This window comes from Cotesia glomerata, linkage group LG3 (genome assembly GCF_020080835.1).
Source record: "Cotesia glomerata isolate CgM1 linkage group LG3, MPM_Cglom_v2.3, whole genome shotgun sequence".
In the NCBI taxonomy this organism is placed as follows: Eukaryota; Metazoa; Arthropoda; class Insecta; order Hymenoptera; family Braconidae; genus Cotesia; species Cotesia glomerata.
Genome location: NC_058160.1, coordinates 29,747,500 through 29,772,793, shown reverse-complemented (window position 1 = coordinate 29,772,793; position 25,294 = coordinate 29,747,500). Strand labels below are relative to the sequence as shown.

At 25.6% G+C, this 25,294-nt stretch overlaps 1 protein-coding gene and 1 long non-coding RNA gene across 3 annotated transcripts in view; one reads left to right on the top strand and one right to left on the bottom strand.

Moving 5' to 3' along the window:
• Positions 1 to 1,356: 1,356 nt before the first annotated feature.
• LOC123261309 overlaps positions 1,357 to 25,294 on the top strand; it is a 36,588-nt gene continuing 12,650 nt past the window's right edge. The window contains exons 1-2 of one of the 2 annotated variants that reach the window (XM_044722894.1): positions 1,357 to 2,253; positions 3,916 to 4,657. In XM_044722894.1, the coding sequence (XP_044578829.1) occupies positions 4,468 to 4,657 (190 nt within the window). In that variant the 5' untranslated portion in view covers positions 1,357 to 2,253; positions 3,916 to 4,467. The remainder of the gene's footprint in view (positions 2,254 to 3,915; positions 4,658 to 25,294) is intronic. The other variant, XM_044722893.1, reaches the window with a different exon arrangement.
• On the bottom strand, positions 21,376 to 22,239 carry LOC123261313. The gene is made up of 2 exons (XR_006508654.1): positions 22,000 to 22,239; positions 21,376 to 21,639 (listed from the first exon to the last, which is right to left on the bottom strand). It is a non-coding gene; the product is annotated as an uncharacterized LOC123261313 (long non-coding RNA).

The window sequence follows — 25,294 nt, the reverse complement described above, 5'->3', positions numbered from 1 at the left end:
AGAAATATTTTTTAACTATTAATAAATACTTATTAATTATTAATTAATGTACTTTCCTCCCAAATAAATATTTATTGAATATTAAAATTTAATAAATTAAATAATTGTCTAATTAAATTATTAATAGTTAATAAATCCTTCTATCAGTGTATTAGACTTAAAATTCAACTTTTTATTTTTAAAATTCTAGCTTAAGGATCAAAGATGTAAAATTGATGACTTTTTTTTGTAGAAAATTTTCTTCTCTACAAGAAAAGTCGTATGATTTTTTTGTATCTTTAATATTTTATCTACCAGCAGCACTTTAAACTTTAAACTTTTTCAAACTATACGGATAAATTCTATAACTAAATATTTAAACTTCAAATTCAATTTGTCTATCTCAAAAGAGAGACATAAGATAAAATTGATAAGGACTTTTTTTATTTAGAAAATAAAATTTTCTATAAAAAAAGTCTGATACAATTTTTGTATCTTTAATATTTGATCCAAAATTTTGCGTTGAAAGTTTAAAACTCAAAATTTGAGTAAACTAGTTTTTATTGAACAATAATATTCATTATTATTATACATATTTACTCAATTTGGACATATATATCTGTTCTACTTAAAACCCGAAGTTATTTGTATAAATATTTAGTACAAATATGTATTTAAAAATAACGAAAGTGTGAAATTAAATTCTAAGTACAAAAATTGAATTTCAATAGAACAAATATCGATAGATGTAAATAAAATAAACGAAACTTGTATACAATAATTTAGTAAATTAAAAGGCGGTTCTAAATATTAAGGTAAGTGTCGATGTACAAAGATAAATAAACTAGATAATATATAAGAGCATAAAAGAAGCAAAGGTGTGTACTTGTGTTTCTCGTACGAGAGCGAGAAAGTTTAATATATAATGTAATAAGTTTACTCTACTCGTAGTATTATATCGGAGTTACGAGTAGCTGAGTATGAGTACTTTGTACGAGTATGAGTTTGGCTGCCGCGGAGTTAACTGCTAAGAGACCGCTCCTCAGTGTGGCTCAACGCGCAGACTCGCGAACACGCGTCCGGTTCCAAATTCCGTCCCAGTACGCAGGTACAAACATTATTCAATTTTTCTACAAAAAAAAACAACATTAGATCCCCTTAATAATAAAAAAAAAAATTATTAACCACAACAATCCTTATAAATCATCTTTTTAATTTAAATTCGCTCCAAAAGTTTCAAAAAATCCCGCGGAATTTTGAATTTAAATAATCGCCAAAATTTTTAGTGTTAAATTTTTATTATTTAAAGTTAGCAATTATTATTTTAAAAAAAAGTGGGTGAATTTTAGTGTAAAAAATAAAATTATAAAATTAAAATTAACAATTGTAAAATATTTTAGAAAAAATATTTTTATTATTTTTATTATTATTACACTACAAATAAATAAGGATAGAGTGTGATCAATAACCTGAGTACATGCACTGTACATATTTGTACGGTACTGCATACTGTTAAATGTGTTACGTGTGTACACATAAAAAATAGCGAGTAGGAGGCGAAGGAGGTGAGGAACGGACGAAGTAAAGGGAAATTGTGAGGAAGAAGGCAAGATGTAATCTTTTGTCTCTCTCCAACGTTTGTTTGTATGAAGCTTACCTGTACGACCTACATACCACATATACCTTGAGTGTGTGACTGTGGTGTGTAGCACATATATATAAATATATAAATACACACATATGTGCATAAGAAGAGTGTGATGCCGGCAAAAAGGACGAGTCTGAGGAGGTAAACAAGGAAGAAGAGATGGAGCAAAGGAACGAGATATAAATACAATATTTTTAAGGATCTCTAGAATTTTTGGGGCATTTTTAATTGTTAATTTTTATGCAAGTTTGGGAAGAAATGCGGAGGAAGAAATAATCGATATGATTTGACGGGTTTGGAGTTTAGTTATTAGGAGAGATAATAAGTGGTCCCGGAAGATAGTACCGAGTTTACCGGTACATCAAGCTGGATTATTTTTAGCGAGTTCTGGCGGTAAGATAAACCGGTTTGTAATCGTGATCTGGAAGCGGAGAGGAGCTGAGGAAGACAAGAGGAGATTGCAGGTTCGGAGGAAGGCTCGTGGTTAGAAAATAAATTATTTTTTTATTTTAGTAGGGAGGATAAATAAAAACGAAAGTTTTGGGGAAATTTTGAGAGGAAAATTTTGATTTTTTTTATACGGTTTAATTCCAGTTTAATGAATAACAATACGAGCAGGATTGAGGGTAATTGGAAAATATTGTTAAATAAATTTAAACTATCATTGATTTGCAATTTTTATTCCTAAGACTTTATCAAGCTCTGGGAAATAATATAATAATTAATATTTGTGAATTTAATTAAGACGAATAAACAATAATATTATTTAAATAATTAACCTCAACAATGTCTAAATAAAATTAAGATCTTCAAATTAAAATACATACGTACACGTTTTTTTTAGTATAATTACACTGATGGAAAGATTTATTAACTAATAATAATTTAATTTATTTGAAGACAATTATTTAATTTGTAATATTGTAATAAATATTTTTTAACATTCAATAAATATTTATTTGCGAGGAAAGTATATTTATTAACAGTTAATAAGTATTTATTAATATTTAATAGTTAAAAATATCTAATATTTTATTAAAAATATTTAATATTTAATATTAATAGTTAAGAAATATTTATTAACAGTTAATATATATTTTTTAGTGAATTTAATTATTATCATGTATTCCAGCTGAGTTATAAAAAGTGTCAAAATAAAATTGCTATTTTTGCTTTTTATTTTAAATAAATATTTTTTAACAGTTAACAAATATTCATTAAACATTAATAAATATTTATTAACAGTTAATAAATTGTACTTAATAAATTACTTATGAACTGTTAATAAATATTTGTTAACTGTTAACAAATATTTATTAACATTTAATACATGGTATTTAATAAATAATTTATTAAATTTTAATAAATATTTTTTAACACTCAATAAATATTTATTTGGAAGGAAAGCGCATTTATTAAAAGTTAATAAGTATTTATTAATAGTTAAAAAATATTTATTAACAGTTAATAAATATTTTGTTGAGTGAATTTGTTTCGCTTGCAATAAAATATGATATAAATATTGCTTATAAACAAAAATCATCTTTATAAATTATTTCCATTAATTATATTACAATATAATAACGTTTATTGTAAAATACCAAATTCTATCACAGCTCATAATTATCTTTTATATTTTTAAATATTAAAAATGTTAATTTATTCAGTGAATTTAATTATTATCATGAATTCCAGCTGAGTTATAAAAAGTGTCAAAAGAAAATTTCTATTTTAGCTTTTTATTTTAAATAAATATTTGTTAACAGTCAACAAATATTCATTAACCATTAATAAATATTTATTAACAGTTAATAAATTGTGCTTAATAAATTACTTATTAACTGTTAATAAATATTTATTAAATCCTGATGTTAAAAAATCATTTATTAAGAGTTAATAAAGCTTATTAAATATAAACAAATTCTTCTATCAGTGTACAATAATAAAAGGATTTATTAACTATTAATAATTAAATTTATTTGAAGACAATTATTTAATTTATTAAATTTTAATAAATATTTTTTAACATTCAATAAATATTTATTTGGGAGGAAAGTACATTTGTTAATAGTTAATAAGTATTTATTAATAGTTAAAAAATATTAATTAATTGTTAATAAATATTTATTAAATCCTATGATGTTAAAAAATCATTTATTAACAGTTAATAAACTTTATTAAATATAAACAAATCCTTCTATCAGTATATTATTGTGATTACCAATTGGTAATTTAACCACAACAAATTATAAACGATTAATAAAATAAATAAATTTGTTTTTTTTTAGGGAGAGACAAAAATTTTATTTTAAAAAGTGAGTTAAAATGATAACGCAGGAATTTATGTGCGTCAAATGTGTTTCGAAAATGGTTAATCGTCCAACTGAGTAAATAAAAAGTCCTGGTATCAATACAATAGATTAATATATACTTTTTCTATAAAATATATGTGTATTACAAAATAAGTAAAGTGTACACTTGTTAATCGCCGTGAGCTAACGCGATAGTGGGTAATAGTGATAATGATAAGGAATATCAAATTCAAATAGTAGTATTAATGTTAAATATTAAATATTTAATATTGAAAGAAAAAATATGAAGTAATATAAGTGTTGAGAATTGCATGGTGTAATGGAAGATTGCGGGGCCCGTTGGCGAGGTCGGTAAAGAGAAAGTTATCTATTTTGATCGGATCCCTTTCCAACCACCGGTTTTTCATGTCGGAGAAATATATATTGGTGAAATTAATCGCTGGCTGGTTGTGATAGTAAAAGGAAATTATTGTAAACACATGTAGAGAGAGAGAAGAAATTAGCTAATCGAGGACAACGGTATGAAGAATGGCGGATCCGAGAAACCGTCAAGGTGTGCGCGGGATCGCTGCCACTGCGACCGAACCCAGAAGAGGAAAACAAAGGGCCCTGGCAGCTCGCGGGGCCGCAGGGGCACTCGTCCTGGGGATTCTCGCGGTTGTTCTGCAATCCGCGGCAACCGCGACTCCTGCCTGGGGATACTTCACCACTCCTGAACGTGAGTTTTTTTTAGATTAATTCTTTGTTTGTTTATTCTGCAGATTATTGCTCATTTTATCCGTTAGGCATGACTTGGAATTTTAGGGAATTTATTTATTACGGTAAATTTTATATAAAATTATTTTTAGGATGAAGAAAAATTTAGAGCTCGTACTTTTTTCAATTAACTGATTTTTTTTTAATTAATTAATTTTTTTTTAATTAATTAATTTTTCTTAAATTAATAAATTCAAAAAAAAATAATTAATTTTTCTTAAATTAATAAATTCAAAAAAAAATAATTAATTTTTCTTAAATTAATAAATTCAAAAAAAAATAATTAATTTTTCTTAAATTAATAAATTCAAAAAAAAATAATTAATTTTTCTTAAATTAATCAATTTTTCTTAAATTAATTAATTAAAAAAAAATTAATTAATATTTGTTGAATTAATTTTTGTTTAATTAATTAATTTTTTTTAATTAATTAATGTTTTTTAAATTAATTAATTTTTTTTAATAAATTAATTTTTCATTAATTAATTAATTTAAAATTAATTAATTTTTCTTAAAATAATTAATTCGAAATTAATTTTTTTCTTAATTATTATTTTTTTTTTAATTAAATAATTTTTTTTTTAATTTATCAATTTATAAAATTATACTTGAAATTGAAAAGAAAATTTTAAAAAGAAAAAAAGAAAAATTTTTTAGCTGTTAATTATTTTTTTTCACTTTTAAACTTTTAAATTTTTTAATAAATACTATCAAAATAATAGGTTAAAATTTTCATTTGTTTTTTAAATAGTTAATTAATTTCTTAAAAATTAATTATAAATTTTATTGTAATATTTAAAGCTTTGCTTAAAAAATTTTGATTCTATTCTTTAAAAATTAATTCTTCAAAAGTAAAGTTTTGAAAAACTAAAAAAATATTCTGACAATTAAAAAAATTAATTTTTAACAATACTCCAAAAAAATTTAATAATATTTGATTTTTTTAATTTTAAACATTTATAATGTTTATAAAAATAAAATATATTATTATTTTGACATTGACCTTTGGCAGATTGACAATAAATGTTATCTTTTTATTTTTTTTTAAATAAAATTTTTCAATCTCGCGGGAATAGAATTATGCGCCGGTGTTTTTATAACTGCAAGGTCGCTGTTATTCTATTTGCACAATTGCGTAATTAAAATGAAGATGATGGATTGTGCAATGAGTCGCAAGAGATAAGACCGATTAAATTTTCAATTTGTGTTTTTGACTGTTTAATAAAATGCTTCGCTCTACAGATCAATGTCAGTTTTTATAAATGTAATATACTTGAATGAAAATTTCCTCATTGGCTTCGAGAAAGCTGTTAGGTTTCACACATTCATTTCCTCGGTTGAAAAATTTAGTCTCGCAATCGAACATTTAACAAAGCCATTGAGTAATAGCGTACTTCTTTTTAAAATAAATAATAACTCTTCAATAAAGGTTAGATATATTTTAACAAACTTAATTTTTTTAAGAAGGGTTTAAAAATTCCCACGTAAATTTAAAAAAATTAATAATTAATACCCAATAAAAGGTTTTTATCAAAAGCGTTGATTTTTCAAAGCAATTTACTTGAAAGGCTCAGAAAAAAATCTCAAGGATTAAATAGCAAACAAAGAGAAATTAAAAAGAATGAAAAGACCCGACTGTCATCAAAGGTTCGGCTGTAAAAGAACAAAACTGCTCAAAGAACACCTGTATCGCGGGAATCAGCTTGTATCACATTTCACGGTGAGCGATAAAGCGCTTACAAACTCTATTCTAAAAATAACAAGTACATTGGCAAAAAATTATATAGAGTTATATTTGTATAAAATAAAATAAAGGGACGTAGTAGGCGACAGAATAGAACTTCAGGACAATAGACAAAGTAAATTGAATTAAAATAACGATGCTGAGTTTTAATTTTTTAATAAAAATACTAGCAACCTTGCAGTCACTTTGTGAACTATAAAAAAATTGAATTTTGCTTTATTAAATAATGAGTTTTGTTAAATTGCACTGTACTTTCTTAAATATTGGGGTTTATTAAGATATAAACCCATCCCGATATTACACTCATCAAGCGCTTTCATTTGAGTACCCACATGCATTTTGATATATTTTTCATATATACATATATATAATATATATAAAAATATGAAAAATTGATGTGGATACTCAAATGAAAGGTCTCGATGAGTGTAATGTCGGGGTGAGCTTATATCTTTAAAAATGTCATTAGTTCACAAGATATTTGTTAAATTGCACTGTACTTTCTTAACTAATGACATTTTTAAAGATATAAGCTCATCCCGATGTTATACTCATCAAGAGCTTTCATTTGAGTACCCACATGCATTTTGATATATTTTTCATATATAAAATATATATAAATGTATGAAAAATTGATGTGGGTATTCAAATGAAAGGTCTCGATGAGAGTAATGTCAGAATGAGCTTATATCTTTAAATATGTCAATAGTTCACAAGATATTTGTTAAATTTCACTGTACTTTCTTAAATATTGACGTTTTTAAAGATATGAGCTCATTCCGATATTACACTCATCAAGAGCTTTCATTTGAGTACTCACATGGATTTTGATGTATTTTTCATATATACATATATATAATATATATAAATGTATGAAAAATTGATGTGGGTATTCAAATGAAAGGTCTCGATGAGAGTAATGTCAGAATGAGCTTACATCTTTAAATATATCAATAGTTCACAAGATATTTGTTAAATTTCACTGTACTTTCTTAAATATTGACGTTTTTAAAGATATGAGCTCATTCCGATATTACACTCATCAAGAGCTTTCATTTGAGTACTCACATGGATTTTTGATATATTTTTCATATATACATATATATAATATATATAAATATATGAAAAATTGAAGTGGGTACTTAAATGAAAGGTCTCGATGAGTGTAACATCAGAATGAGCTTATATCTTTAAAAACATTAATAGCTCACAAGATATTTGTTACATTGCACTGTACTTTCTTAACTATTGAAGTTTTTAAAGATATAAGCTCATTCCGATATTACACTCATCAAGAGCTTTCATTTGAGTACTCACATGGATTTTTGATATATTTTTCATATATACATATATATAATATATATAAATATATGAAAAATTGAAGTGGGTACTTAAATGAAAGGTCTCGATGAGTGTAACATCAGAATGAGCTTATATCTTTAAAAACATTAATAGCTCACAAGATATTTGTTACATTGCACTGTACTTTCTTAACTATTGAAGTTTTTAAAGATATAAGCTCATCTCGATGTTACTCTCATCAAAAGCTTCCATTTGAGTACCCACATGCATTTTTGATATATTTTTAATATATACATATATATAATATATATAAATATATGAAATATATGAAAAATTTATGTAGGTACTCAAATGAAAGGTCTCGATGAGTGTAATGTCGAAATGGGCTTATATCTTCAATAATGTCAATATTTCACAAGATACAAGGTCATTTCTTAATTATGTGTCTAGAGATAAAAAATTTTCGAATGCAGCCTAAATACTTATCATAATAAATTGACGATCGGTGAGAATGATATGAAATCTTAAAAATAAACAAAGTAAATTGAATTAAAATAAAATAAAATAACCGTACTGAGTTTTAATTTTTTTTTTAAATCATTATTGTTAAGGTAAAAACAGTTTGCATAGAGCAGAAACATTGACGAGGGGATTTTTATCCTTGATACTCCTGCGAGAGATACATATATTAAACATGAAAATGAAAATAAAAACACACCGGAAATAACGTTTGACCTACTTTTGTCGTCTGGTTTTTTTATTTTTATCGTTATTGTACATCTTACCATACCGCAGCGCACAATACCGAGAGTTAACTTAATTAATTTTCTCATATTTACGCAGACTGCTGCTATGATCATGACACCCATTAGAATAATGATTTTTTTTGCTATTTTTGTGATATTATTATTGCTGAGTGTCAGAAGATCCCTGATGGGTCATTCAGTCGCCAAAGTCCCTGATCATCTTTCCCTTTTCCTTATATTATATTATATTTCTTATTTCCTAGAGATTTTATTATATTTCTCAATGTTACATTACGGCGTCATCCCATGAGATATCTCCGTACAGCTCATCTTTTTCTTTTTATTTTATTTCACCGTATTATGTTTGAATAATAATACACTTTTTTTTTTTTTTTATTATTACTTATTCTTATTACATTTATTTCTTCTTTAAAGTTGGCTTTATCGCTCAAGATTTTATTTCAAATCTCATCCGTCAAAAGGGAAAATTGATATTGGCTTTGTGATATTTATTGGAAATGGAAAGGAGAAATCAGATAGTTTTTTATTATTTAAACGGTGAAATTCAATTGGAAAAATTTATCATTTATTCTCAGATTTTTGGAGCTTTTGGATCGAACATTTAGCTGGAAATTTAAATTTATTACAGTGAGAAGATTTAAGGGTGGAAAATCATAAATAATATTTAGAAATTAATTTAGAAAAAAAAAATTTAGTTTTTAAAAAATTCAATTAAATTATGCTCTAAAAAAAATTTAGTTTTTAAAAAATTTAATTAAATTATGCTCTAAAAAAAAATTCAATCACTTGATAAAAATTTATTTATAAGGTTTTTCTGAAACCTTTCAAAAAATCAATTAAATTGCAGGTTTCATACAGAGAAAAATTTTTTAACAAATAAAATTATCTTGACAAAAAAAAATAATTTTGTTGAGTACAATGAAATTTAATACAAATTTTATTTCTTTTCAATAAATTCTCTTGGTCTTTCAATTTTTTATTTTCTTAAGTTATTATTTAAATAAAAAACTAGCGACCTTGCAGTCACTATGTGACTGCCGTGACTTGTGAATAATAAATAAATAAAATTTTGTTTCATAAAATAATGAATTTTGTGAAATTGCACTATACATCCTTAAATATTGACGTTTTTAAAGATCTAAGTTCATTCCGATGTTACATTAATCAAGAGCTTTCATTTGAGTACCCACATGCATTTTTGATATATTTTACATATATACATATATATAATATATATTTTAAAGATATAAGCTCATTCCGATGTTACACTCATCAAGAGCTTTCATTTGAGTACCCACATAAATTTTTGATATATTTTTCATATATACATACATACATATATATAATATATATAAATATATGAAAAATTGATGTAGGTACTCAAATGAAAGGTCTCGATGAATATAATATCCGAATGAGTTTATATATTTAAAAATGTCAATAGTTCCCAAGATATTTGTTAAATTTCACTGTACTTTCATAAATAGTGACATTTTTAAAGATATGAGCTGATCCTTAAGTTACACTCATCAAGAGCTTTCATTTGAGTACCCACATGGATTTTTGATATATTTTTTATTTATACATGTATACATATATATAAATATATAAAAAATTGATGTGGGTACTCAAATGAAAGCTCTTGATGAGTATAACATCGGGATGAGCTTATATCTTTAAAAATCCCAATAGTTCACAAGATATTTGTTAAATTTCACTGTACTTTCATAAATATTGACATTTTTAAAGATATGAGCTGATCCTTAAATTACACTCATCAAGAGCTTTCATTTGAGTACTCACATGCATTTTTGATATATTTTTCATATATACATATATATAGTATATATAAATATATGAAAAATTGATGTGGGTATTCAAATGAAAGCTCTTGATGAGTATAACATCGGGATGAGCTTATATCTTTAAAAATGTCAATAGTTCACGAAATACAGGGTCATTTCTTAATTATGTATCTAGAGATAGAGAATTTTCAGCCTAAGTACTTATCATAATAAATTGCTTATCGGTGAAAATAACATGAAATTTTGAAAAGGCACAAATTCAAATCAAGACCTTTGCTTATTTTCTTAATAATATCGATAATATATTGAATAATAATCATTAATTATTATGATATTTATTTAACCGAGAAGGTGTACAAGTAAAAAGCAATAATTAAAAAAAAATTATAATATTTATTTATCATTCAGTAAATAAATTATCTATTTAATATTCTTGGTACGTGCGGAAGAAAATGATGACTAAGTTAAAAAAAAATGCAGTGATGACTAAATTATCACCATGTGTCATTCCAAGATAACAATACTCACAATAATCCATAAAAAAAAATCATTTCTTATTTATGTTTATTAAAAGAACAATAAATTATTTTCATTCATTATTTCCACGAAAAAAGTGAAAAAAAGGCTCTAGACTAACTGCTGGATGATAGACGTCGAGCAGACAAATAAAAATAAAAACAAAATTTCATTGACTGCAGGTACTTTACTACCTGATGTTTTACGAGAAGAGTAAAATAATGGGTTGCATTAGGTAATAAGTCCGGGCATGAGGTATGAGTGTTGCAAGGAGCAGTAGATGGACTAACAGGTGTTATGAGGTGTACTGTTACGCATCCACGGTTAACGGGGCTTCCTATACAAGTGTTTGTTGTATTTATATTTTGTATTTATATTTGTGTTTGTATATACCTCTGCTGTGTACGAAACCTGAATTAAACATAATAGATTACTCCGGTAAGGGTAAAGTACATATAGTACACAGTCAAGGTATAAGAAGCGGATAAAGAGTGCACACTTGCACTCACTCGGCTGCTATTCCAGCCGAGAAAAGCTAAATAAAATGAAATAACCAAATAAAAAAAAGTAACGAGGTAATAAATAGATTGTTTTTTATCCTTTATTGTCCTAATGGCAGTTTTCTCGACGTCGAGGCGTCTTCACAGTTAATCTGTAAGCTTTTTATTTACTGCTATTGAGGTGCTGAATGTTAAGGTGTACTTTTTTAACTCATTACAGCTGTTGGGTATAAATTATTGTCATTTTTTTTTCTCGGTTAGTTTTCATTATTTTTTGTGATAATAAAGAGCTAATTTTTTATTATGATTAATTGATTAATTAATTAATAAAAAATAATAGAATTTTATTATTAAGAATAGGGAAAAGTAAAGTTTTATCTTTTATTTTTATGATTTTTAATATCAATTATTTATTTTTGTAAAATAATCTTAAATGAAAATTAAATCTTTTAATTTTAATTGAAGAATATTAAAAATAAAATTAATATTTGAACAATAGTTTATTTAAATCTAGCAACCTTGCAGTCACTATGTAATTGCTGTGAGTTGTGAATTATAAATAAATAAAATTTTGATTTATTAAATAATGAATTTTGTTAAATTGCACTGTACTTTTTTAAATATTGATGTTTTTGAAGATATAAGCTCATCCCAATGTTACACTTATCAAGAGCTTTCATTTGAATACCCACATGCATTTTGATATATTTATCATATATACATATATGTAATATATATATATATATATATATATATATATATATATATATTTATATATATGTATGTATATAAATATATAAAATATATGAAAAATTGATATGGGTACTCAAATGAAAGGTCTCGATGAGTGTTATATCGGGATAAGCTTATATCTTTAAAAATGTCAAAAGTTGACAAGATACAATGTCATTTCTTAATTATTGACATTTTTTAAGATATAAACTAATTTCGATGTTAGACTCATCGGGACCTTTCATTTAAGTACCCACATTGCATTTTTTATATATTTTATATATATATGGTATTTGTAAAATATATAAATATATCAAATATATGAAAAATTGATGTGGGTACTCAAATGAAAGGTCTCGATGAATGTAATGTAGGAATGAGCTTATATCTTTAAAAATATTATTAGTTGACAAGATACAATGTCATTTCTTAATTATTGACATTTTTTAAGATATAAACTAATTTCGATGTTAGACTCATCGGGACCTTTCATTTAAGTACCCACATTGCATTTTTTATATATTTTATATATATGGTATTTGTAAAAGATATAAATATATCAAATATATGAAAAATTAATGTGGGTACTCAAATGAAAGGTCTCGATGAATGTAATGTAAGAATGAGCTTATATCTTTAAAAATATCATTAGTTGACAAGATATAATGTCATTTCTTAATTATTGACATTTTTTAAGATATAAACTAATTTCGATGTTAGACTCATCGGGACCTTTCATTTAAGTACCCACATTGCATTTTTTATATATTTTATATATATATGGTATTTGTAAAATATATAAATATATCAAATATATGAAAAATTGATGTGGGTACTCAAATGAAAGGTCTCGATGAATGTAATGTAGGAATGAGCTTATATCTTTGAAAACATCATTAGTTGACAAGATACAATGTCATTTCTTAATTATTGACATTTTTTAAGATATAAACTAATTTCGATGTTAGACTCATCGGGACCTTTCATTTAAGTACCCACATTGCATTTTTTATATATTTTATATATATATGGTATTTGTAAAATATATAAATATATCAAATATATGAAAAATTGATGTGGGTACTCAAATGAAAGGTCTCGATGAATGTAATGTAGGAATGAGCTTATATCTTTAAAAATATTATTAGTTGACAAGATACAATGTCATTTCTTAATTATTGACATTTTTTAAGATATAAACTAATTTCGATGTTAGACTCATCGGGACCTTTCATTTAAGTACCCACATTGCATTTTTTATATATTTTATAGCAGCTATATATATATATATATATATATTATATATATATATATATATATATATATATATATATATATATATATATATGGTATTTGTAAAATATATAAATATATCAAATATATGAAAAATTGATGTGGGTATTCAAATGAAAGGTCTCGATGAATGTAACATCGGGGTGAGCTTATATCTTTAAAAATGTCAATAGTTCACGAGATACAAGGTTATTTCTTAATAATATAGATTAGATAAATATTTCATAATTATTTTTATCAGAATTTAATAAAAACAAAAAATTATCTTTGGCTGATTTTTGTAGAAATTTCAATTAAAATTTAAAAAAAATTTTTTGTTTAAATTTTGATAAATTTTTTAATAAAAAATTACCAAAAAAATTTTTTTTTTCGCCAATCCAGAAGTAAAATTTATCCTGAGATTGAATTATCACTTGAAACACACTAAAATCAGATAAAATGAAAGTATAGAACAATTCTGTACAGGTAATGCAAGTATTCTCATGTTACACTCATCGTCCCACGACCAAAAACACATTTGCGGTGTGTTGGTTCACATGTGAATTATAAAGAATAAAAAATAGCGGGAGAGAGAGATAGCGAGTACCGCTATACACGCAGGGCCAACGAGTTACCGAGTCCGCGATGAGTGCAACGGCCTTTTGGGAATACTTATACTTATACTTATATAAGTATTTTATACGAATACGAGTGCGAATATAATACCCATACAAAGTACTCAACATCTTACAATTGTACTTCACATGAGGAAGATTTAACACTGTCTGCCGTACTCTGCTGACACGTCTGTCAACGCGAACAAAACCTCGGACCTATACAACCCAACACAATACAAGTTAAAAAATAGTACATATATTTCATTGAATTTCCATAATACAAATGAGTGCTAGACCCAGCCGGAAGTGGTTCGCTGATTTAAATTCCGATAAAGTTATCCACTTTTTTCCAAATCGCTCCGTTTAGTTTTTATTGCAGCGACTAAAATGTTATTATTATTTATAATTATTATTGTTATTTGCATCGCTTCCTTTTATTGCCCGATGCATTGTACTTATTTTAATTGCGACCCACGTGTCATCGAACATTCCTCGATGCTAGCATTCTTTTCACTGACGTCTAATGCATACAAATTATACACATGCTCTTGAAATATGAATTACATATGTTATTTTATTGAAAAATTGCAACCTTCGGATCCAGCATCTGTTCCAATATTCAATATGAAGTAACACTTGCATCTTTATTAAAAAAAATTAAAAAAAAAAATAAGCGACTTTGCTCTTTTACTTTGCCCGGGATTCGAACCCGGAACCTCGGAAGCAAATGAAGTACGGCTATTTCAAATTGAAGTATGAAATTTCTGTAAATTCTCAATAGAATTCTCAATTTTTAATTAAAAAATTAATCATTTAATTAACTACTGGCGTTTTAAAATTTTGTGGCTTCGATAGTCAATTTATAATGATAAGTATTTAGGCTGCATTCGAAAATGTTCTATTTCTAGATACATAATTAAGAAATGACCTTGTATCTCGTGAACTATTGAAATTTTTAAAGATATAAGCTCATCCCGATATTGCACTCATTGAGAGCTTTCATTAGAATACCCACATCAATTTTTCATATATTTTATATATTTATATATTTTACAAATACCATATATATAAAATATATAAAAAATGCCATGTGGGTACTTAAATGAAAGGTCTCGATGAGTGTAACATCGAAATGAGTTTATATCTTAAAAAATGTCAATAATTAAGAAGTGACATTGTATCTTGTCAACTTTTGACATTTTTAAAGATATAAGCTTATCCCGATATAACACTCATCGAGACCTTTCATTTGAGTACCCACATCAATTTTTCATATATTTATATATATTATATATATGTATATATGAAAAATATATCAAAATGCATGTGGGTACTCAAATGAAAGCTCTTGATGAGTGTAACACCGGGATGAGCTTATATCTTTAAAATATATATTATATATATGTATATATGAAAAATATATAAAAAATGCATGTGGGTACTCAAATGAAAGCTTTTGATGAGTATAACATCAGGATGAGCTTATATCTTTAAAAACGTCAATAGTTGAAAAAGTTCAATGTAATTTAACAAAATTCATCATTTAATAAAGCAAAATTTTATTTACTTATAGTCCACAATGTTAAAGAATTATTGAGAAAAAAAAAATATTCTGAGGTTTTTAATTAGAAAAGTTTAAAAGCGAAGAAATAAGATGAAGAACAATTGATGATCAAAGTCTCGGTAATTAGTAGAGTTTGTAATTAAACAAAGTACTTATCGCAACACGGGAAGTAAAAAAGGACGAAGTTCATGACTCGAGGATGCAGGATGCAGGCGACAACCGAGAAAAATCTCAAGATAGAATAACAAATGAAGAGTAAACCCGGATAATTAGACCGGAGTAGTCTCTAGTTAATGAACGCCGTTGTACTCTGCTCGATTTAACGTTTAATTGCTGATTGAACGAATAGAAGCTGATCTTTTTTACTAAAAATAGATAAATAGTAATTTATGATTAATGTACATTAGTATATAATTTTGAAAAGTGCTAACGATGTAATAAAATAAATAACCGGTAATAATTTATAATTCATGTGATAATATTTATCAGTTGAAGATTGATTATACAGATCAAGATTCTATCTCGCGCAGATGAAGGTTTTCTATTAAAGAGGAGAAACTCGCTCAAGAATCTCAACTTTCCCGTTGACTGAATTTCTAGTTAAGCTTACTGGTTAAGTCTAACAGGATAATTATACCCGGCGTAATATCCCCTGATACTATTATTGACCCTGACGCATTTTACCGGCATCGACATCCTCTTGGTTGTACATATCGCCTTGCTCTTGTATTACTTGCACTGACTTCCTTGCACCTTTGCCTTTTCCACAAAGAAGATGCTGGTAGACCCTGGGAACTTAAATACCTCAGACTTTGATGTACTCTCTACTACACGGCTCTTATGTAATTAACCGATTTACATTCTTCAGTTAATTTATAGAAAGGGAATTTTTATTCTTCCTTCTATCTAATATTTGTTTTTATTCATAGAAAAAAAAATTTATTTTAATCAAATAAATAATTTTAAAAAATTTTATCTTCTTAATTTGGGTAAAAAAAATCTTAAGCTAAGAAATTTAAATAAATTTTATTTAATTCAAGAATTTTTCTCTTGATTCAAGACAATTAAATTATTATCTTTAAAATTTTTTTCTTAAAGAGTTTTATTTCTTCACTGTATGATTTTATTTCTTCACTGTATGAAAAAAAATTTCTAGCTTGGTTTTTTTATTTATAATTATTTTATTTTATTACACAGTAAAAAATTTTGCCTCAAATAAATTTGTTTTTAATTTTTAACATTTTTTTATCTTAATTTAAGAAAATTATCACAAATAAATGTTGAATTTTTAACACAAAATTTTTTGACATAAATTTAATATAAAACTCAAAGTAAAAATAAATTTCTTAAAAAATTTTTCCATTCAATAAAATCTTCAAAATTTTGATCAATTGTAGAGAAAATTGTAAATTACACATATAAAAAAATAAATAAATAAAAAAATTATTCATAACTCTTGCACTTGACATACCAATTACATAAACTACAATAAAATCCTGACTGGAGAGTTAATAACAATAATCTCGGAAGTTTGAGCGAAGCTTGTAACGTGTACAGCGAGTCAAGTTTACGGGTCAAGTCAGTAGTCGGTATCTCACGGGCAAATATAATAGAACCCGTGAGAAAATTCATAATTTATAAAAACGATAAATAAAACAAAATAAAACCGGAACTAATCTTGCCTGTAAGATACCATTAATTCAATTTCTTTTTATTGTTTATTTTTTTTGCATCTATTACAGAGATTAACGCTAAAATATTTCGTCTTTAGTACATATTAACAAAACGTACACAGTAAAAAATTTTGTGTTAAATATTTAACATTTTTATGTATAAATTTAAAATTTATTTTGTTAAATTAGTGTATTTTTTAATTATGACAAAGCTAAGGTCAAATCTATATTATTAAGAGAGTAAGAAAAATTTTATGTTCAAGATAGTCATATGATAAAATCGGTTTTTTTAGTGGAATTTAGTGTCATTGCAAAGGTCTTGACTTGAATTTATGCCTTTTCAAGGTTTCATATCATTCTCATTGATATTCAATTTATTATCATAAGTATTTAGGCTGCATTTGAAAATGCTCTATTTCTAGATGCATAATTAAGAAATGACCTTGTATCTTGTGAACTATTGACATTTTTAAAGATATAAGCTCATCCCGATGTTACACTCATCGAGACCTTTCATTTGAATACCCACATCAATTTTTCATATATTTTGTATATTTATATATTTTACAAATACCATATATATAAATATATAAAAAATGCCATGTGGGCCTTAAATGAAAGGTCTCGATAATGAGTTTATGTCTTAAAAATGTCAATAATTAGAAATGACATTGTATCTTGTCAACTTTTGACATTTTTAAAGATATAAGCTTATCCCGATATAACACTCATCGAGACCTTTCATTTGAGTACCCACATCAATTTTCATATATTTATATATATATATATATATATATATATATATATATATATATATATATATATGTATATATGAAAAATATATCAAAATGCATGTGGGTACTCAAATGAAAGCTCTTGATGAGTGTAACATCGGGATGAGCTTATATCTTTAAAATATATGTTATATATATGTATACATGAAAAATATATCAAAAATGCATGTAGGTACTCAAATGAAAGCTCTTGATGAGTGTAACATCGGGATGAGCTTATATCTTTAAAATATATGTTATATATATGTATACATGAAAAATATATCAAAAATGCATGTAGGTACTCAAATGAAAGCTCTTGATGAGTGTAACATCGGGATGAGCTTATATCTTTAAGGAGGTCCTTTCGCTCCAGTTGAGTCAAAACAATTGTAATAGTCAATATACACTGATAGAAGGATTTATTTGTATTAAAAAAATATTTGTTAATAGTTAAGAAATCATTTATTAGAGACCATTTTTTAGTATCAAACAAATATTTCTTAGTATTTAAAATGATTTGTTTGTATTTAATAAATCAGATATTCATTTATTAAATATTAATAAATCTTTTTAAATACTAAGAAATATTTGTTAAGGACTAAAAAGTGGTCTCTAATAAATGATTTGTTAAATATTAACAAATATTTTTAACTATAAACAAATCCTTCTATCAGTGTACGATAAACTAAAATAAAAAACCCATAAAAATTCCTAAAATTAAATAATAAATAGTATATGAGGCATTAATCGTTGAAATTTAAAAAAAAAAAAAAAAAAAATAGTTAAATACAAAAATTAATTTGACTCTTTCAAATCAGCTGCTAGTAACCTGTCCGTGATTTGGCAACGCTGTACTTCGGTTGTTTACATTTTCATTTGCACAATATAACCTTAACCACGTTTAAGTTTTTGCAGTCAGTGGCTGCGTTCGGGTTTACTAAGTTCTGAGCAGGACTGACTTTATCTACCAAAAAATTAATTTTAGACACACTTAAATAAATATGCCTTGCATTGTTTTGTTATAGATTTAAAAAAAAAATAATATAGTTACTTTAACTTGTTGTTACAAGATATACTAAGATCTGCAAGAACTTAGCAAACTTGAACGCAGCCAGTGTTAATAAATAAATTAGTTTGAATTTATTGAATGGTCTGAAGCTCGCGCGCTACGCAACGTTGCCAAATGTTTTGACTCCATTTTATTGTAGGTTACTTGAGAATTTTTTGTGATTTTTAAATATTAATTTCTTAATAAATATTTCGGTAACTGATATATTTTATTGCAAAAAAAGAAACCTGAATATTTCGAAAATCTAATTTTTAGTTTTTTTTTTTTACTTCATCTAATCCATGACTGATAGTATAATTTGAGAAATACTGCAAACGTGTGACTTTCTCGTAAGACTCTGAACAAATACTAACATTTAAAAATTTTATTTTTTCAAAAATTTGTCCTGTAAAGTATAATTTAAACCTCACTATTAGATAAATAAGGACCTTAACTATTAGAAAAAAATTTAATTTACTCATAATCTAATATCTTTTATTTTACATTGGCGGCGAAAGGACCGCCTTAATTTAACAATTAAACAAAAATTTAACAAATTTAGTTTATGTAACTAAAAAAAAAAGAAATAAAAAAAATTTAGGTAAAGATATTTAAAGTATTTTTAAGGTAGATAATATTTTTGATACCAAGATAAAAATAATGAGAATATAATATTGAATTAACTGACAATTAACGAGTTTAAAGATAAAGTAGAAATGTTAATTAACACAAAAAAGTATTAAATATTTATTATAAAATATTTTTTACTGTATATATTTACAATTGACAATTTAAAATTACAAATAATAAAACGAAAGAATTTTAAAACCCGGTTATTTATCTATTATTCTTACTAGACTCCGAAATTGTTTTATATTTCGCAAGACTTGATTTACAAAAGTATGCACACAATATACTTGCGTGTCGAGTTCATCCGTAATGCCAGCAGGCAGGATGTCATGTCGATAATAGCTGCCATTTAACATAGATCAGGTCCATTCTGAAATTACTCTCGTTGTTAGTTACATAGTTTTACTCTGCTGAATCTCACCATCGCTCTTTTTATTTATTATGTAACATAATATAACAGAATAATAATAATTAATAGCTAATAATTAATAACAATACCTGGTAATTGGTAATAAAAACACAGACAGGCTCCTGAGTTCATTAGCGCTCATTAAATCCGGTTTATTCTACCGTTTAAAATTAATGAGACAAAAACTCAGACAACAATCCATTATTCTCATTACCTAGATGTTTTTCTAAGTTTTCTTGGCTTGAATAAAAAAAAACTGTTTTAGCTATAAAGTAGTCTGCTTTATATTTAATAATCAATAACTTTAATCATAATTCTCCAATTTATTCCCTGCCTGAAACTTACCCTTTTCCTCTATTTCAATTATTTCACGTCCCCTCCTCCTTTAATTTGTCTTAATTCTATTTTTTCTCCCTCTTAATTGTTTTTTGTTGATGTTATTTTTGGAAATTTACGTCGTTTGTGTTAATAAATTATATCAGGATGGATATTGATTCTGTAGGTACTTTTCCATAATAATTATTATTTAATAAATTTATATTAAAAATAAAAAATTCATTATAATTACTAGTTCAATTTTTTTTTTACGATTGAATATAGACAGAAAAAATATTTTTGAATTAAGGAAATAATTTTAGAGATCTTCATTCTATTAATTTAAGTAAAAAAATTCTTAAATTAAAAAATTTTTCTTGGTTTAATTTCATTTTAATTGAAATAAAGACAATGAAACTTTTCAAAATTATTTTTTCTCTTCATTCAAGCTGCTTTTTTTCTGGATATTGTAAATAAATAATGAAATATTATTTTAATACTAAAATTAATGACTTATAGAGACAGAAAAAGAAAAAATTACATTATAAATTGTAATAAGTGCGCTTCAAATTTAAAACTATAAAAATTGCAGTTTAAAATAAAAATTTAAGTTGAATTTTACAGCTTTTAATTTAATTTTTAAATTTTAAAATGTAATTTTTATAAAATCAGTAAAAATTGCAATCTAAAACTTTAATTTTCCCATTTTTTATATGAGCTTTAACATTAAATTGTATACAGTAAAAAATTTTCCGTCACTGTGTCAAAAGAATTTTGTGTTAATTAAATATTTTTAACACTTCGTTTTGATTTAAAAAAATTAAATTTACACAGAAAAGTGTTGAGAAGTTAACAAAAAATTTCTTACAGTGTATAATATAATTTTTTCCATGTAATAAAAATATCTAATAATTTTTTTATCGATAAGAAAAAAATAACAAGAAAACTTGTAGGAAGAAATAGGCTGTGTAGACTCCTAACCTCTTTGGCCATGGGATAAATTATTCTGTCCAGTTGATATATACGCTCTAGTGAATTTGTGTTCCGGGTGGTGTCCACCGGAAGTACCGTCGGCTCACCTCTATCCATTATATATAAATGCTTGTCCTTTATTTTTTCCATTCTTTATCTTTTTAAAAAGCGATTTTTTTATAAAACCGCAACTATTTATCTGATTTCACTTTTTTTCGGCTCTACCAATCCCTGCACTGTTGGCATTGGCCGCCAGTTTCACCTAGTGGTCAATTGGAGCGTTAGAACTTGTAACTTATAACCTATTGGCCGTACAAAGAAGAAAAGAAGGAATTGAGTAGTTTATTTTATTTAATAAGAAATTATATTGAAAAAATTTGATTAAAAAATTCCACATTTAAAAATTAAAAAAAATTATTAGTGGAAATTTTTTAAAGCATCTTTTTAACTTGTAATTTATGAAAAAAAATTGTCAATTATCGGCAAACTGTAGTATCATTATAATTTAAATTAACATTCGGATAAATTAAATTTATTGGATTTATTGGACCGTTGGAGCAACGGAGGAAGAAATAAGCTCGGATTGTATAGACGCAGACGTTGCACTTGATCTCACTCGAATGAGCAATAAAAGTATAAAGTTAAATAAAAAGTCTTTCTACCTGAACCTCCTCTCGATTATATTACTTGCATTAGAATGAATTGCAAGCGTTTAAACCAAGCACTCGAGCTCTCACGGTTATCGATACAATTACCACTGCACTTACGATTTATGGTTATACTTATTGCGACTATGAATAGAGCTGTGTTGTGTTGTAACTGACAAGTATCATGAAATTTATAACATCGGGACGCGTAATGTCCATATAATATAATATTATATTATATTATGAGATCCAGTGCAATGTCTAAGTATACTGTTAAACGTATATTTAAATCCCGAGACTCGAGACACAAGACCTTGTATCATACTTTCATTTACCTAGAAAATTTAAATTTTTCCACACTATTTTCTCGGTTACTCATTCTACTGAGCGTAAACACACTATATACTTTATTTATTGGTGACTTTATTAGAAAAATTTGTTTTAATATGTATTCATTTGCTTTTTTTATCATTTCTTCATCAATAAAAAACAATAAATTGTTTAATTTAAAAATCAAATTTTAAATAAAAAATAATTAAATTGTTGCATTGAAAATTTTAATTTTTAATTGACAATTTAGAAATTAACTAACAACCTTGCAGTCACTACGTGACTGCCGTGACTTGTGAAATATAAATAAATAAAATTTTGCTTTTTAAAATAATGACTGTTGTTAAATTGCACTGTACTTTTTTAACTATTGACGTTTTTAAAGATATAAGCTCATCCCGATGTTACACTGATCAAGAGCTTTCATTTGAGTACCCACATGCATTTTTGATATATTTTTCATATATACATATATATAATATATATTTTAAAGATATAAGCTCATCCCGATGTTACACTCATCGATAGCTTTCATTTGAGTACCCACATGCATTTTTGATATATTTTTTATATATACATATATATAATACATATAAATATATGAAAAATTGATGTGGGTATTTAAATGAAAGGTCTCGATGAATGTAACATCGGGATGAGCTTATATTTTTAAAAATATCATTAGTTGACAAGATACAATGTCATTTCTTAACTAGTGACATTTTTTAAGATATAAACTCATTTCGATGTTACACTCATCAAGAGCTTTCATTTGAGTACCCACATGCATTTTTGATATATTTTTTATATATACATATATATAATACATATAAATATATGAAAAATTGATGTGGGTATTTAAATGAAAGTTCTTGATGAGTGTAACATCAGGATGAACTTATATCTTTAAAAATATCATGATTTGACAAGATACATTGTCATTTATTAATTATTGACATTTTTTAAGATATAAACTCATTCCGATATTACACTCATTGAGACTTTTCATTTAAGTACCCACATGGCAATTTTTATATATTTTATATATATGGTGTTTGTAAAATATATAAATATATAAAATATATGAAAAATTGATGTGGGTACTCAAATGAAAGGTCTTGATGGGTGTAACATCGGGATGAACTTATATCTTTAAAAATATCATGATTTGACAAGATACATTGTCATTTATTAATTATTGACATTTTTTAAGATATAAACTCATTCCGATATTACACTCATCGAGACTTTTCATTTAAGTACCCACATGGCAATTTTTATATATTTTATGTATATGGTGTTTGTAAAATATATAAATATATAAAATATATGAAAAATTGATGTGGGTACTTAAATGAAAGGTTTTGATGAGTGCAACATCTTTATGAGCTTATATCTTTAAAAATGTGAATAGTTCACGAGATACAAGGTCATTTCCTAATTATGTGTCTAGAGATAGAGCATTTTCGAATGCAGCCTAAATACTTATCATCAAAAATTGACTATTAACAAATTAACCATAAAAACCCATTTTATCATTATAAATAAACTGGCCACAAAATTTTTCTTATTCTCTTAATAATTTAGATTAATTTTTAAACATTGTAATTTTTTCCCATACTGTGCATTGAAAGTAAAATAATTTTAAAAAATTTACGATACATCAATTTTGAAATTTTTTTAATTAATTTGGAATTTTTAATGCTAAAAATTAATTTTCAAATTGTTGAGTCAAAAAAATGTTTTTTTAAATAAATTATTGTATTTAATTATCAAATTCTTCAATTTTCTCATTTAAAATTCATAAAATCAAAAGAAAGACATCTCAAGTATTTAAAAATAGATATTGTGTCATAAAAATCAATAAATTGATGTAACAACGCATACCTTGATGTTATTTAGTCTCCGTCTAAGTATAAATGTAAATACAAGCACATCGTTCACAGTAGATATAACGCAATCGTCATACGATACATAAACATGTAGGTCATCACATTCAATCTATCTAATGTACAAACATCGGTGGGCTGTGCTTGATAATTATTAGTCAATCTCCATTATACTATAAATACACCATATGTAACATACAATACTTTGCTATTCTATTATCCGGGAACAAGTAACAGCTTTTGTCAACATTGTTCCACCGGCATTATTTTTTAATAATCAATAATCATCCTTCGTAGCGTTAATTAAAATATCTTCCTTTAGATAAATTCAATTCTAACTCAGAAAAATACAATTGGCAATAAAAAGAATAATAGGCGATATCGTAACAGTTCGTTGACCGAAACGTTCGCGGTCGATTATCCTCGATTTGATCGATGATCAATGGACTCGCTTTACTCGCTTTGCTTTGCTGTTCCTTCATTCCACCTGCACTTTTTCAATTTACCCTTTATGTTATTTTATCCTACGCTATTAGCTGCAACAACAATATTATTACAATCTTACAATCTATAAGAAATAATTTTTAATAAAATATTTTTATTTTTTATTTATCGGGCATTGTACTTGCTCTCATTGTCTTTAATTTTTTCCGAGTATTATTTCCTCATGGCAACCTTGATAAGAACAACATTGAGTAATAAATTCTGGGTAGGTCGTTACACCGATCGATAAGAAGTATTAAACAAATTTGTGCTCGTGTTACGAAATTAAATTAAAATATTAAAATATTTTATAAAGTAGAACAAATATTTCTTCTTTTATTTTTATTGTGGTTTATTGCGCAGATCTACTGCGCAGGTGTACTGAGGGCAATTCGCTGGTTGGTAACGAAGATTTCGGCCTTACCGACAGTCGAAATTGTTTGTAAGCTTTGTTTTATAGGAAGAAACTGCGACTGTTATATTACGATGAATTTTATTAAAAATTTTATTAGATTCTGTCTCGGCACTTGCGTTACTGTTAGGTTACGTAATATACAAGTAAGCTGGCGATAAATATGAATATAGAACACGTGTAGTTGTAAATATGG